The sequence below is a fragment of the Synchiropus splendidus genome, chromosome 19, assembly GCF_027744825.2.
Source record: "Synchiropus splendidus isolate RoL2022-P1 chromosome 19, RoL_Sspl_1.0, whole genome shotgun sequence".
NCBI lineage: Eukaryota > Metazoa > Chordata > Actinopteri > Syngnathiformes > Callionymidae > Synchiropus > Synchiropus splendidus.
This window is the reverse complement of record NC_071352.1, coordinates 3,704,729-3,718,433: the sequence shown is the minus strand read 5'-3', so window position 1 is coordinate 3,718,433 and position 13,705 is coordinate 3,704,729. Positions and strand designations below refer to the sequence as shown.

General features: G+C 53.4%; 4 protein-coding genes across 8 annotated transcripts; 2 read left to right on the top strand and 2 right to left on the bottom strand.

Annotated features, from left to right (window-relative positions):
• The first annotated feature begins 154 nt into the window (after nucleotides 1-154).
• Nucleotides 155-7,809, top strand: LOC128751645 (phosphomannomutase 1). Its single transcript, XM_053852830.1, has 8 exons — nucleotides 155-384; nucleotides 651-768; nucleotides 902-978; nucleotides 1,432-1,523; nucleotides 1,607-1,706; nucleotides 1,857-1,932; nucleotides 2,622-2,737; nucleotides 2,808-7,809. The coding sequence occupies exons 1-8, from the start codon at nucleotides 301-303 to the stop codon at nucleotides 2,967-2,969; spliced, it is 825 nt and encodes a 274-aa protein (XP_053708805.1). The 5' UTR covers nucleotides 155-300; the 3' UTR covers nucleotides 2,970-7,809.
• csdc2b (cold shock domain containing C2, RNA binding b) lies at nucleotides 3,467-6,711 on the bottom strand. Of its 5 annotated transcripts, none has more exons than XM_053852836.1 (4): nucleotides 5,894-6,167; nucleotides 5,166-5,423; nucleotides 4,972-5,094; nucleotides 3,467-4,647 (listed from the first exon to the last, which is right to left on the bottom strand). In XM_053852836.1, exons 2-4 carry the CDS (start codon nucleotides 5,345-5,347, stop codon nucleotides 4,485-4,487), a joined length of 468 nt encoding a protein of 155 aa, XP_053708811.1. In that variant the 5' UTR covers nucleotides 5,348-5,423; nucleotides 5,894-6,167; the 3' UTR covers nucleotides 3,467-4,484. The 5 variants fall into 5 exon arrangements, with proteins under 5 accessions (XP_053708811.1, XP_053708812.1, XP_053708810.1 ...); XM_053852837.1 differs by lacking the exon at nucleotides 5,894-6,167 and adding an exon at nucleotides 5,525-5,887 and having other exon boundaries at nucleotides 5,166-5,420; XM_053852835.1 differs by lacking the exon at nucleotides 5,894-6,167 and adding an exon at nucleotides 6,500-6,711 and having other exon boundaries at nucleotides 3,468-4,647; nucleotides 5,166-5,420.
• polr3h (polymerase (RNA) III (DNA directed) polypeptide H) lies at nucleotides 7,447-9,615 on the bottom strand. Its single transcript, XM_053852831.1, has 6 exons — nucleotides 8,675-9,615; nucleotides 8,410-8,506; nucleotides 8,270-8,356; nucleotides 8,138-8,201; nucleotides 7,836-8,067; nucleotides 7,447-7,718 (listed from the first exon to the last, which is right to left on the bottom strand). The coding sequence occupies exons 1-6, from the start codon at nucleotides 8,783-8,785 to the stop codon at nucleotides 7,668-7,670; spliced, it is 642 nt and encodes a 213-aa protein (XP_053708806.1). The 5' UTR covers nucleotides 8,786-9,615; the 3' UTR covers nucleotides 7,447-7,667.
• A 51-nt stretch (nucleotides 9,616-9,666) lies between these two features.
• On the top strand, nucleotides 9,667-13,401 carry spsb3a (splA/ryanodine receptor domain and SOCS box containing 3a). Its single transcript, XM_053852822.1, has 7 exons — nucleotides 9,667-9,828; nucleotides 11,041-11,238; nucleotides 11,303-11,483; nucleotides 11,548-11,732; nucleotides 11,795-11,897; nucleotides 11,971-12,096; nucleotides 12,220-13,401. Exons 2-7 carry the CDS (start codon nucleotides 11,113-11,115, stop codon nucleotides 12,597-12,599), a joined length of 1,101 nt encoding a protein of 366 aa, XP_053708797.1. The 5' UTR covers nucleotides 9,667-9,828; nucleotides 11,041-11,112; the 3' UTR covers nucleotides 12,600-13,401.
• The last annotated feature ends 304 nt before the right edge of the window (nucleotides 13,402-13,705 follow it).

Here is a 13,705-nt window from a genome sequence, read left to right as displayed (position 1 = left end):
GACCCGTTTCTGCGGCTTCTCCATCCGTCAGATTCTGCTCTGCTGGAGGTCAAAGGTCATTCCTGCTGTTGAGCGTGGAGGAGACTTGACTCCGCCCACATACCATACGTCACATGCTCTCCTCGCCTCTGATTGGTTCGCTGGTGTTATTCGCGATAGAGACCTGACTCGTTCAGCACGCGGTTCGGAGAGCAGCTGTCACGCTGCCGAACCGAACCCTGAACGGTGCCGTGGCGGGGAAGAGCAGCTGCCTCCGGACCCTTCTGAGTTCGGTGTTTTCAATGCGCCGTTTGCGCAGGCATGGCGGGATCGCAGGGATTCCCTTCCGACCGCAGAGTTCTGTGTCTGTTTGACGTCGACGGAACCCTGACGGCACCGAGAGAGGTGAGCTCCGACTGTGCGCCTGGCCCATGATGGTCGGTTCATCATGAGCCGAGGAGCGTGGTTAGATGTTCCGACCTTCTCTGGGTCACTTCGGGTGAGGCGGTGTGTTCCGCCATAACATGACGTCAGATCATAACACCCCTGATCTGACCTGTATGTTCGCTCCAGGTTCCGCCGCGGGCTGCGAGTCTGTTTCTGGTTCGTCTTTGGTGTGTTGATGCGCGCAGGCAGCCAGACGCTCACTCCATTCCCGTGTTTGCCTGCAGAGAATAGAGCCTCGGCTGGATGAGTTCTTCCAAGCTCTGCGGAGGAAAGTGAAGATCGGAGTGGTGGGAGGATCTGACTACAGCAAGATCGCAGAGCAGCTGGGAGACGGGGACGATGGTGAGGTCACCCTGCTGAACCCTGCTGCTGAGAGAGGACTGAGCTAGGTGGAGCCCAAGTCTGAGCGGGTCCATGCTGGTCAGGTTGTCTTCAGCTGGAGGCCGGCTCGGTCTGAGGGTGTCCTCTGTTGCAGTCGTTCACAAGTTCGACTACGTGTTCGCCGAGAACGGGACGGTGCAGTACAAAGATGGACGTCTCCTGTCCAAACATGTGAGTCCTCCCCTGCAAACGGAACCACTGGTCTGTTCAGATGAGTGTAGTCCTGTTTCCAGCTGGCTCGGCAGGTCCTGCTGAGCCAGCTGGAAAAACAGAAATCACGCAGCCTGAAGCGGTACTCGCTGAGATCCCAGCAGTTGGCCGCTGACCTGGTTCACCCTAACCCCTCACCAGCAGCCAGGTCCGCCATGTAACAAACCCTCAGTCGCTTAGCCGCAGGTGAGCTGTTCAGGCTGGTGCTGTCACCACTGAAGCCTGAAACACTTGCTGTGTTGGCTTCCTCAGTGAACTGAGCTTCCGTCTGCGACAGGACTGGTCCTCACCTTATTATTCACAGCTCCTGCTGGTGTTTCCCACCCAGGGCTGCTTCTCCCTGGAATGGTGGGAAGGTTGAGTGTGTGGCACCTGTGAGTGAGTCGCTCCTGACGGACTCTGGTCTTTTGGCAGGCCATCCAGAACCAGCTGGGTGAAGAGCTGCTGCAGGACCTGATCAACTTCTGCCTCAGCTACATGGGGCTCATCAAGCTCCCTAAGAAGAGGTAGACACATACACATACACATACACATGCACACACACAGACCTGCTGTTTGGACTGACCGTCCCAGGGTCTGTGACCTGCAGGGGAACCTTCATCGAGTTCAGGAACGGGATGCTCAACATCTCCCCCATTGGCCGCAGCTGCACGCTGGAGGAGCGGCTGGAGTTCTCTGAAATCGACAAGGTACTTCAGACCCTACTGCGTCTCTCACTCCAGGACCAAGGTGCTTCAGGGTCAGGTCAGGTCCTGACTGCCGTTGAAGCCCTGCCACAGAGGAGTGAGCCAGCAAGCTGAATGACCTTAATGTCACCTGACGCTCTGCCCCCCCCACAGAGGGAGAAAATCCGGGAGAAGTTTGTCACTGCCCTGAAGGAGAGGTTTGCTGGGAAAGGCCTGCGGTTCACTCGAGGTAAGGCAGGCATCCGTGTGAAGGGTTCGGGACCAAAGCTGGAGTGAGTTTCTGTGAGCGACTCACTGATCCAGACTGTGTCTGAACCTGAGTGTAGCTGGTTTTGAGGCCTGCTGTGTTGAACACCACACAGCAGCTCTGCTCCGTGTGGCTGCTCACTGAGCCGCAGCAGCAGTGTTTGCCTACGTGCCAGAAGAGGCGAGTGCCACTCTCTCCTCGGGGCAGATTTATGTGTGTCTGTCTGTGTGTGTGTCAAGAGAGCCTGCACTGATGTCGAGCTAAAGGTCAGCTGATGTTTAAGTGTAACCACTTGTTGATGAGTCTGAAGGTGTGGAGGATGGAGGTGTGTGGCGGGTGTGTGCCACAGGCTGCACTCTGATTGGCTGCACTGTCGTCAGCTCTGAGGGGAGAGAAGACGGGAGGGGAGGGAGTTCAAAGGTCACTGTGGTGGTGGAAGAAGAGTCCAGGGGCTTCATCTGGAGTCACCACCTCTGGCTGCAGTTCCTGTTGATCACTACGGGTGGCAGCGCGCGGCAATGACCCCCGTGTTTGAGGTCACACAAACTTGTGATGCACACGTTTGTCTCCGCCTTTCAAGACGTCAGAAAGTAGACGCCTTCTGAGCCAGGGGGCGGTTGGAGAGTCGTGGCTCCAGTGGCGACCTGCGGTCATGAGTCTGGTGTGTTCAGGGGGTCTCATCAGCTTCGACGTGTTCCCGGAGGGCTGGGACAAGCGACTGTGCCTGGAGCTGCTGGAGAATGAAGGTCTGGAGGCCATCTACTTCTTTGGCAACGAGACGTCCGACGTAAGTTTGGCCTGCAGTGTCTGAGAGCGCCCAAATACTTGGAGGTCCAGAAGGTTCTTCTGTATTGTAGGGCGGGAACGATTACGAAATCTACCACGACCCGCGGACCATCGGCTTCACCGTCTACTCACCCGACCACACGGCGCACCTCTGTCGACGGCTGTTCTTTGACGCCCCCCCACATGGGTCCCAACGCGCAGGACCGGACTGTGACCCCTGCAGACCCCGGTGACCCCACCTGCGGGGGGCGTGCTGCCTCTTTAAAGGTTCCTTCCCTCTCAAAGACATGGAGAGGAACCTGTCACCTTATATAGGACTTGAATGCATGTGGAGAGGAGCAGGAGGCAAGTTCAGGCGTGTTTTTAAACGATTTTAACATGAAGAGATCTGCTTATATTACGCCGTCCGGACGGCGCATTCTTAAAGACGTTTTAGCTCCACTACTTCTTAAAAGGCTTTTTAAATGGTGGTTGTTTCAGAAGCATGTGAGGTGCCACTGGTGATCACTCTGTACACCGTAGTGTGAGGGAGGAAACTGGTTTTTGAACATGGAGCAGAGACTTGACTAGATGTCAGAACACTGGGCCGCTTTCTCTGACTCACTGCTGAACTACTGAAGTGTTTATTTATACTGCATGTTATGCCACTTCAGATGCTGTATGTAAAAAAAAAGGCCATTTGTGTTTTGGGGTTTTCAAGTTTATCTGAGACTGTGGACTGTAATGATAATTAAACCATGAAATGGCTGGATGACTGAGTTCATATCTGTGCGCTGAAGTCAAGTTAGTGTTGGAACCAAAATGCTTTCCTTTCCCTGGCACTACGGTTAGCATTAGCATAGCAGCCGTGATGTCAGCTGCGTTCATGAGACACTCCCCGGCATGAGTTTCTGAAGTTAGCTGTGTAGTGTCAGCTAGCGACTGGCGAACTTTAGCTTGTACTGGACTTTTATTGGAGACAATGTTTGTGAGAAATGGTGTTTTTCTTATTCGCACCTCATTATGAGCTGTTAGTAACATATGCTTCTTTAGCACGAAGCCGACTCTGTATCACAGTCCACCGATCGTATGGCACCTTGATATTTGTAACTGTGAAGTGTGAGCAGCTTGAGATGCACCGTCCTCTGGTGGGACATGTCTTTGATTCCGGTTTTGTCTCGGCTTGAACTTTAGTGCAGCTCCACAACAATCCACAGCAAGTTGAGAATCAGTTCTTGTTTTTTTTATGTTCTTTCAAGGCTCAGTAGAAGCGGTGTTCTTCATCTTCATCATCAACACCACTGTGGTCCACACAGAGGACGTGTCCTCAGACGTGACAGTGTTAGGCAGTGACACAGAGACGTGTACATCTCCAACGGAAAAGACAAACACGACAACACAGGAAAACGACAAACAATTTAGTGGCGACTGACGCCAGGAATGAAGTACTTGAGGTCGGACATCACGGTCAGTGCATCTCTTAGTGCAGGAAGAAGTCCAGTCCACGGAGTCCCGGTGTGAAGAGTGAGTAAGTAGGAGCAGCTCTCCTCCCGGCGTTGCTACTTGATACACCTCATCGGTTCACACTGCAGGCGCTGCTGGGGAGCCAGTTGGGAGCAGGGTTCTCGGAGCGGCAGCTACAGTTGTGTGACGCTCCGATAAACCTTCCTCAGGCTTGAACCAGAGCAGAAGAGGGGAAGTTTGCTGAATCTGGAGGAGAATCGGCGCCGTGTGAAGAAAGTATCAGGAGGAGAGTGAGTCCAGAGAGTCTATGAGCTGATGATCTGTCCGGACCAGGTCTCGTGTTTGGTTCCCGGGTTGAGGTGGATGATCTTGACCTCCACAGCCTGGACCTTCAGGTTCTTAGGTGGAACCCGGCAGACCTTATATGTGACCTCATCACCTTCCGCTGGGACGTACTCGCCTTCAATGCTGAGGAATGAAAAACAGCCAGTGATTTCAACGTAACAAAGCCAAGCTTCAGAGTTGGACACACTATTTAATGTTCGCGCCTGAGTGGATTATCCAGCCAGTAGGGGGCAGTGACACACAGCCAGAGACATGAGCTCTGCCCCGGGGCCTCTGCCCAGCTGGACCAGACACATCCAGATGGAAGCCACCACACCTTCTGCTCCTGAAGTGAAGGAGCTGAGGCTCTGCTCTGAGTCTCTCCCATGTGGCTGAGGAAAACCTCGGTTCAGCTGCCGGACCTAGTGAGCACAGGTCTGCAGGAGTGTGTGAGAGACTCGTACTCACTCTGAGATGTGAACAAAGATGTCTTCTCCACCGTGAGATGGCTGTATGAAGCCGTGTCCTTGAGACCGCGAGAAGTTCTTACACACACCTTTAAACACAGGGCCTGAGTGGGCTCGGACAGTCCTGCAAGTGAGCCAGACCAGAGCGGGTCAGTCACATCCAAACAGACTGCACAGCATGGGTGGGCTACTTACGCCGAGTAGGTCCGGGTGCGCTTGGTCGGCAGGGGACTGGGTAGCTCCCCAGGCAGGGCCTTGTCCTTCTTGTCGTCCCAAAGGCCACTCCGTTCCCGCAGGAAGGGGAAGGACACTGTGAGCGGGGCGTTCGGGGAGCGCAGGGGAGTGTCCGACGGAGACGTGAGGCTGGGGTCTGCCATGGTGCTGACGTTCCTCTGAAGGTCCTCTGAGGTCTCCTGGAGATATGCTGTGGCTCAGAGTGGGTGGGAGGACCTGCTGCGAGGAGAGGCAGACCAGAGATCAGAGCGCAGAGTGCGACACCAACACAGCCACGCTTTCTGGACGTCTTGAGGATTGTGATGCTCGGGGATCAGGACCTTGGATTTGACTGACTGCCATGAAACACTTTCACCTGAGACCAAATGTCTCAGGCCTCAGGAGGCAGAGGCTCCACAACTGTCTTCAAGTTCGCTTTCTCAAACGACAAATGTTCAGACTGAAAGCAACAATGAGACAGAGGGCAGTTTGTTGGTCCGGGGTCATGTTCCACAGCTGGATGACCTTGAGCTGCTTCAGATCGATGAGATCAAGTCCATCTGTTCTCATCCACCTTCACTCTGAGAAGGAGCTCAGCTTCTCAAGAGCCTCAGCCCAAAACCAAACCCTTGATGGAGCAGATGCCTGCTTCACTCACACAAATGTGGAGATTAATAATTCATATCTACAGAACAGATACTGAGGATTACCCCGAGATTAGCGTGCGTCACGCCGCCTTTTATTCCCTTGTCCTCCGTCATTGTCTTTAAAAAACTACTCCACAATATCGTGTGTCTCCGCCCACTCCGCCTACACGCGATGATGCAGAGGTGGCAGGCACGCGCGTGACGTCAGAACAGCTGCAGGAAGCCACCAGCAGTGGGGTGTCGCTGACGTCAGCGCATCAATCCCTACCGATCAATTCCACGTTAGGGTCGGGATTAGATTGTAACTTTGCTGCGGCTCAAGTGCGATGAAAGGAGTCCGGACTCCACGCTGCTGACGCGGGAAGCGTCTGTGACCGCAGCGCAACAAGAGGCATCGAAATCAAGGGCAAACCGTTCACGGCATCCGTGGTGTCCGCGGATGTCGGGAGCAGGTCTCACATGCCGTCCACACATCTGATGCTGACGTCTGATGTCTTTTCCGAGTTGAAGCGAATTAGGAGCACAACGACAGAGGACGAACACACATGAGACGGCTCTTCCGCTGCATCCGCACACTTGTGTTCGCCAGTGTCCGACTCTGTCCAAAAACAAAGCGGTGCCCGTCTCCCCCCCAGCAGCCGCACCAACACCCCCAAACGCGGCCCTTACCTCGGCTGTGCTGGCGGACAGAGGACGTCCAGATCCGCGTGCCGGGGCGTGTGTTGTCAGCCGTTATTATATAACCACCAGTTAAATAAATAAGTCGCTAAATCCGCGCAGACCCGCGGGAAACCCTGGCGTGACGCTGCTGCTGCCGCTGCTGTTGGCACTGCGCAGCTGCAGGAGACGCCGATGGAGTGATGCGGCTGCGCGCGCGTGTGAGGAGATGACGTACTTTCACGTCTGTCATGTGTCATGCGGTCCTTTTATGGAACAATGTGCCGGGAGATTTATTTGATGTCCACGGTTCATCTCGTCCATCACGTCATCACTCTCGGGGCAGTCCTCCATCACATGATCACGTGGTGCTCCACCATATTTGGAGTCTGTTCAAAGACGATCACTCACCGTATCCGGTTCCCTTTGTGTCAGATGTTGGATCATATTTGAAGCTGTCACGTGACCTGTCTCGCTGGCAGCTGTTGATCGTTTCATGTTTAAATGGAAAACCACGGTCTGACCCGGCCCCCTGAACAAACCTGGTCCAGCCTAGTGACCTCGCTGTGACTGGAGACAAACCCCTCATGAGGTCCTGGCACGACCAAGTGATGATCTGGTGCCTTCTGTTTTCCTTTCCCGCTGCTGCACTTCATATTCCAAACCATCTAAACCACCCATTTCCCCCAAAATGTCTCTATTGTGGGGAGAATAAAGGCCACTTGATCAAACTCTGGTTCCCATAGTGACATGAGCAGCAGCACTGGCCTTCAGAAGGGAGGATTGAAACCCTTAATCCCCTTTGACTTCCTATGACCAGAGAAAACAAATGTCCACGGTAGCACTGTCCTGTGGTGACATGATTGTGGGGTCAGAGGTCAGTGATGCAAAGTCCCGTCTGAGACAGTTCATCCACCACAACATGCAGAAAAGTCACGATGACACTGAATATATTTGGAACTTTATTTTAATCACACTGAACCCAAAATGATGAAAACGTAACCAGAGTCTTGAGAAAACGTCCAAGGTCCTTGCTTCAGACACGTGATAACACGCGCCTCCAGTGCCACTGAATCATCTGCAGCTGACAGCCAGTCCCTGGTACCACCGGAAGGTGGAACTCTCTGTCCATCAGTGTCAGGCTTGACTCCGTGTTGAGGTCTTCTTCACTGCTCTGGAGTCAGCTGTTCCACCAGGACAGCAACCCCAGTCCTGGCTCACATATTGTGCCCTAGAACAAAAGCAGCCAACACGGAGGCATCAGTGCAGCAGATATCTAGACACAAACATGACCCCTCCAACTCCCCCTGGTGAGTGGTCATTCTGGTTCAGCTGACAAGGGTCTTACGATCAGAGTGTAAGGCGCCTCCTTCTTCTCCTCCTCCTCCTCTTTAGGGGCAGAAGCAGGCTGTCCTGCCTCGGCTGGTGCGGCGGTGTCGGTGGCCGGCCCCGTCGGCGACGTGTCCACGAAGACTTCATCCGTCACTCGGAAGCGGATGTCCTCCCCCTGGTCCATGTAGAGGTCGTGAGCGCCCTCGTCGGTCTCGTATTCCCAAAGCCAAACCTGCTCGGCTTCGTCGCTGGGGACTGGGCTCAGGAAGATCAGGGCTAAGGTAACTGGCACCATTGCACACTTCACATTTGGGATACAATTTAGCAGGCTGCTGAAGAGACTCTGGCGGGATGAGGATGTCATCGAAGAAGCCCATGGTGACTGCAGCACAAGCACAAGTTGAAGCCCAGAGATTCCCTACTGACAGACCCCAACTGAGACCCAAGTACCGTGAACTCCCTCCTGGCCGCAGTACTTGATCTTCCCCACCAGGATCTCGTCCAGAAAGGGGTGGAAAACAACGTATCTGAAATGAACTGAGATTATTGATGAGTGAAGTCGATCAACGCTTTCAGTGACGTCACCGCACCTTTGGTGTGTGAGGCGCCATCTCCCGGGAAGATGTAAGAGTCATCCAGCTTGGTGATGTCATACAAACAAACGCAGAGTCCGACGTTGTAGACCACCTGCGGGACCAGGCAAGGACCGACGCTCAGTCCACCTCAGGTACTTACACCAAACCGCAATGATCGAAATCGTCGTGAAATAATATCAAAGGGGTACTTTTAACGCAGCGATATTTCTGGACGTTGCTTGACACCGTCAGCAGATCCAGCTCTTTTCAGCAGACCTACCTTGTTGGCGAGCTTCTTGTTGAGCTCCTCGGCCACAGCGTCATTGAGTTTCCTCTGGAAGTTCCACGGAGGGATCCGCACCGTGTCCACCATCTCCACCAACACAAACATGTCGGACGCGCGCGTTTAGCCAGCGTTTCTGCTGCTGCCTGGGTTCTTACATCCTCCCCCCTACAACGAAGAACCACGATTCAATTTGAATTAAATTCCACATGACACCGGCAGGCGCGCAACATGGTGAAATCGCGGGTAACGCTACCGTCAGATACGCTTTACGACATGTCGCAAAATTTAAAGGCGCAGCGCATCAGCTGACAGGAAGCGGCTCCGCGAGAAAGAAAAGATTCCAAACAAACATCTGCTCTCGTTTTGGTGTTCGAGTACCATTGATTCAACTGCCTCGTGTTGCTGCTTTATGAGATCCTTGCTATTGTTGTAGTTTCATTTATGTTTACATCAATGTGGTGAGAGACAGGGTCAACAGGTCAAAGGCGACTCCTCGGTGGTTCCTTCCTTGGCTGCTTTAGCTGACTATTGTTGAGGGATCTCGAGGTGTTTCTGAGCCAGCATAGACAGGTGACATCATGTTGTGAAGCTCAGTTTGCTTGTTTTGAGATGGCTGCATTGGTTCCATTGGACTCGCTTGACTTCAGCCAAGGAGGTGTTTCTTGTGTCTCATCTCATCTCAGCGAAGTGGACCTCCAGTTCAGTTACACGACAGTGGCGGCCCTTGAGGGATTCAACCCTTGGGCTACAGAACACGCTTGACAGTCCAAAACACACTGGAGTCCCAGGGCAGGTGAGCCCTGGTGGGTCAGTCAGGGAGAGGTCGCTTTGCCTGGAAATGCCTTGCTCCCAATCCTGACGTGTTTCATATGGAGCGGTGGTTCACGTTAGATCTGGCCCGCGCGCTTCCAACAGTTGGGCCTCCAGATTCCATCCGTGCGGAGGAAGGAAGCGCGCGCGCGCTCCCTCCGGAGGGCGACAGTCGCAGCCTCCTCTCCTCCTCCGCCTGACCGCCGTGTTTACGGTCTCAGACTGACAAGTAGGTCGCAGTCCGGGGGAGCCTTTGTTCGTCTACCGTCGCGGACCCGATGCTCCCGGCTGCCTGTGGGTTGGTGCTGATTCCTCCGAGTGAATGTTTCTCTCAACAGGTACGTTGTTTCTCCGTTCTTCAGCAGTGGGGGCGGTGGGCGCGCGGCAGACTCCGACTAAGCTAGCAGCTAGCAGCTGCCGCCTCCCGCATCCTTCCCTCTCACCCCCGCTGAGCTCCCGGCTGCTGTCAAACACACGCTGGTCACTGGACACGTCCCGACCAAGAGGCTCGGTCGGGTTGTGTCCAGTCCGACCCTGCGAACTAGTGCTGACCTGGCTTAGCTGGTTAGCATTAGCTGCTGTAGTTTCATTCGGCAGCAGCAGCAGCAGCAGCAGCAACAGCAACAACAACAACAACAACAACATCATCATATGTCGGTGAGTCATCGTTACTCCAGCGCCTTGGGCGATATATGTTAAATACTGATGGGCTGATTGTGGCGCACGTCTTTTTTATACACGTATTACTGTACATAAAGTAATTTAAAGCCAAGAATCCCGCCAAACTGATGAGGATTGTAGTGAAGAACCTCCTGAACAAGGATCCAGTCGAAGCCTTGACTAACCTTTTTAATATTTGTGGTACGATTGATGCCATAGTATTATACATATTGTCGATTGCTTTCGAGATGAGGCACTATAAACTCACCAAAGTCACAGGGATCAAGAACATCCTTGACAAGAATTCAGTTTTGTTTGATTTGAATTACCTCTAAAGCTGGCGGTGCTGTCGAGCTGCCATCTGCTTCTGCAGATTTGTTTTCAAGCTTTCACCCGCCTGAACCTGTTCTGCGTAGTTTAATGCCAAGGTGTATCGTACAGGTCCTATAGGTGCTGAGGTGTGTTCTGAGTAGAGTACATGCCGTCCTGTGCAGGTTGAAAATCAGGTTAAAGAATGCTGGAGGATTCACTGAGAAAGGAGACGTTTGTTCCTTTATCTCTGCTCCAAGGATCTGCTTGACCTCCTTAGCATTGTGCACTGCTGTGGGTGAGTTTTATTTTTGTCTTGTTGCTGTTGCTATTGATGAACTCAGAGCATAGATTCCAGAAGGCCCACCCACAGTGGTGTAGCTCCAGCGATAGCTGTTACACAGAGCAGCTTTGTTGATCCTGATGGTGGTTGATGATCTGGAATCAGTTGATACGGTTCTGGATTATTGTTGAATCGTGTCTTTGGAGCCAGCTCTCCTGAACCAGCACTCTGAATTTCATGGTCTGGATTTCCACTGTTTTTGTGTGTCCTGTTGATCTCCGACTGTTTGCTTTGCCAGATGTTTTGTTGACGGCTGAGCTCCTCCCGATCAGAGCAACTGTCGTCTTCTCCCGCTGAGACCGTGGCAGAGATGTCCAGGAGAAGCCGTAACAGTCGAGCGTGGCGATACGTCTGGAGCGACATCCGGCGGGATACTGACGCTCGTGCGCTGGTGCTGGCCTCCGAAGGCGAGGAGTGGAACTACAGCCGCCTGGAGGTCAGCACTCTTCTGTTCTACTGGACCAATGTTTTGCTCATCTTTCTCCGTCTTGTCCTTCAAGTTCAGTGACTCTGACTCGGAGGCGGACTTCTCGCCGGTGATGGTTCAGCCGGTGCCCAGTGCGGTTCCTGTCACCGGGGAGTCCTACTGCCGCTGCGACTCTCAGGCTGAGACCAGCCACAACACTCGCCTGCGAGGATTCTACCTGGTGAAGGACTGTCACTGTGGAGAGGACGACCAAGGTGCCACCCACAAACCCACTCGCTGTTAGCCCCGGCCTGTGCTGAGCTCCGGTCTGTCTTGCAGAGTTTGACTGGGTCTGGGATGTTGGCAGCCGATCAACGGCGTTGCTGACCTGTGACAATCGCAAAGTCAACTTCCATTCAGAGTACAGCTGTGGAACCGCTGCCATCCGAGGCTCCAAAGAACTGGCCGACGGCCAGCACTTCTGGGAGATCAAGATGACGTCGCCGGTGTACGGCACAGACATGGTAAAGCTCCGCCTCCGAGTGCAGCTATGCCTGTCCTCATGAGGTCTTCTCCTTCGGTACAGATGGTTGGAATCGGAACTTCCGACGTGAACCTGGACAAGTACAGACATACCTTCTGCAGCCTGCTGGGTAAAGACGCCAACAGCTGGGGGCTGTCCTACACTGGTGAGCGCGCGGCACCACTGGGTAGAGCTGGAACTTTCTGGAAGCCAACTGTTTCTGATGGCTCTCTATCCAGGGCTGCTGCATCACAAAGGAGACAAGATGAACTTCTCCACTCGCTTTGGACAGGGCTCCATCATCGGACTCCATCTGGACATGTGGCATGGCACGCTGACTTTCTTCAAGAACCGCAAGTGTATCGGTGAGTAGGAGCGGGCATTCCCGCCCTGGGTGCCAGAGGCCTTCTTCGGAGTCTGCTTTCAGATGTGCTCCATGTTCAGTCTGCAGGGCTCCAAGGACTCTGATGTCTGCTCTCTCCCCACAGGCGTCGCTGCCACGGAGCTCCAGAACAAGAGGTTCTACCCGATGGCCTGTTCCACTGCAGCCAAGAGCAGCATGAAGGTGATCCGCTCCTGCTCTGCCCCCACCTCCCTGCTCTACCTCTGCTGCGCTCGCCTCCGCCGGCTGCTGCCTGACTGCATAGACACACTGGACGTGCTGCCGCTGCCGCCGGGCCTGCGCCAGCTGCTGCACAACAAGCTGGGCTGGGTCCTCAGTCTCAACGGTGGCTTCACAGAAGAGTCTGACCCCGAGCCCTGCTGCCAAGCGCCTCCGCCAGCAGGACCGTCCTCGCCTGGCAGCGACTCGGAGGGCTGCGTGTTGGACCCAGAGGCAGGACGCAGGAAGAGATGCCGCTGGACGTGACGCAGAGCAGCGCCACGCCATTGATTTGAAGGACGTGTTGGGTCGTGGTTCATCTGCAGCCAATCGTGATCCAGACTCAGACCCCAAATACTGCTAAGCTCATCAGTATTGTTTCTTCACATGTAGTATGCACAACAATGTCTTACCTGTTGTACCGTGGGTTTCTGTTGCCAAGCTCTCTGACTCTGTGGAACTGAATCCACTGCATCAACACGCGACCCTTGACCCTTCACCCTGGTCCGTCTTCACCCGTCCCTCACCGCTGAGGCTGCCACAGCCACTCGTTACATGCGTTCAGATTTCCTCATACATTACTGAGGGAATCTTATTTGGACTTTTCTCCTCTCCGAGGCAGAGCCCAGTTTCTGTGTTACACCCCCCAGTTCCTCCTGCAGTAGCACTTAGAGCTGAAGACTATTTATAATTATAATCCTGTTTGTTGTGTGGCATTTTGTCTGGATTCAGCGTCTGCTGACAATCACAGCACCGTTGGTGGCTGAGCTCAGCTGGAGCTCCGCCTCCCTGCCAGCTCTTCTTCAGAAGTCTTATTATGCAATAAACGTCTTGATGTGTTCGGGGCAGTCCAGACGTGAGTCCTGGATCCAGAAGCGCCCAGCTGTTTTCTTTCATTTCCAAGTGTCACATTTACATTGATGCACTTTTCTAACTGTTGCAGTGTAAATAGGGGAACTGTGTTTCTTCTAAACCGTGGACTATTAACACGACGGTGTGCAAAGTCTGTTGCTGCCTTCACACCTGACAGCATGACTTTCAGCTGAAAATAAAATACAGTCTGAAATAATCGTTTTGGTTTATTGTTTTCTGCTCCAAAAGCAGTCGCATCGTCAGCCTCAGCTCAGACAGACAACTTTGGTTTTCCAGTCAACATCAGGACAAGCCTGCAGCAGTCAGCAGCAGGGAAACTGAAATATTCAATAACTAACCTAAATGATTGTAATGCGCAACATCACAACGCGATTGTTAAACATAAAAATGTTACATCGTCTAAGAAAACAAAATATGATTAAATAGCGTGTTAATACATTTCGCTCAACCAAGTGACTCGGTGGAGCGGAGTCACAGCGGAACTGATGAGCTGTTTCCAC

Bases quoted from the DNA above. Each gene is read 5' to 3' on its own strand.
- polr3h (XM_053852831.1), bottom strand. From the start codon at position 8,785: ATGTTTGTGTTGGTGGAGATGGTGGACACGGTGCGGATCCCTCCGTGG. The intron at 8,357-8,409 runs GTGCGGTGACGT...CAATAATCTCAG, and splicing joins TGGCGCCTCACACACCAAAG to TTCATTTCAGATACGTTGTT. The intron at 8,068-8,137 runs GTATCCCAAATG...CCCAGTCCCCAG, and splicing joins CTTCAGCAGCCTGCTAAATT to CGACGAAGCCGAGCAGGTTT.
- csdc2b (XM_053852835.1), bottom strand. From the start codon at position 5,347: ATGGCAGACCCCAGCCTCACGTCTCCGTCGGACACTCCCCTGCGCTCC. The intron at 5,095-5,165 runs GTAAGTAGCCCA...GCTCACTTGCAG, and splicing joins CGCACCCGGACCTACTCGGC to GACTGTCCGAGCCCACTCAG. The intron at 4,648-4,971 runs GTGAGTACGAGT...TTCATTCCTCAG, and splicing joins ATCTTTGTTCACATCTCAGA to CATTGAAGGCGAGTACGTCC.
- spsb3a (XM_053852822.1), top strand. From the start codon at position 11,113: ATGTCCAGGAGAAGCCGTAACAGTCGAGCGTGGCGATACGTCTGGAGC. The intron at 11,484-11,547 runs GTGCCACCCACA...TCTGTCTTGCAG, and splicing joins CTGTGGAGAGGACGACCAAG to AGTTTGACTGGGTCTGGGAT. The intron at 11,733-11,794 runs GTAAAGCTCCGC...CCTTCGGTACAG, and splicing joins CGGTGTACGGCACAGACATG to ATGGTTGGAATCGGAACTTC.
- LOC128751645 (XM_053852830.1), top strand. From the start codon at position 301: ATGGCGGGATCGCAGGGATTCCCTTCCGACCGCAGAGTTCTGTGTCTG. The intron at 385-650 runs GTGAGCTCCGAC...GTTTGCCTGCAG, and splicing joins CCCTGACGGCACCGAGAGAG to AGAATAGAGCCTCGGCTGGA. The intron at 1,707-1,856 runs GTACTTCAGACC...CCCCCCCCACAG, and splicing joins AGTTCTCTGAAATCGACAAG to AGGGAGAAAATCCGGGAGAA.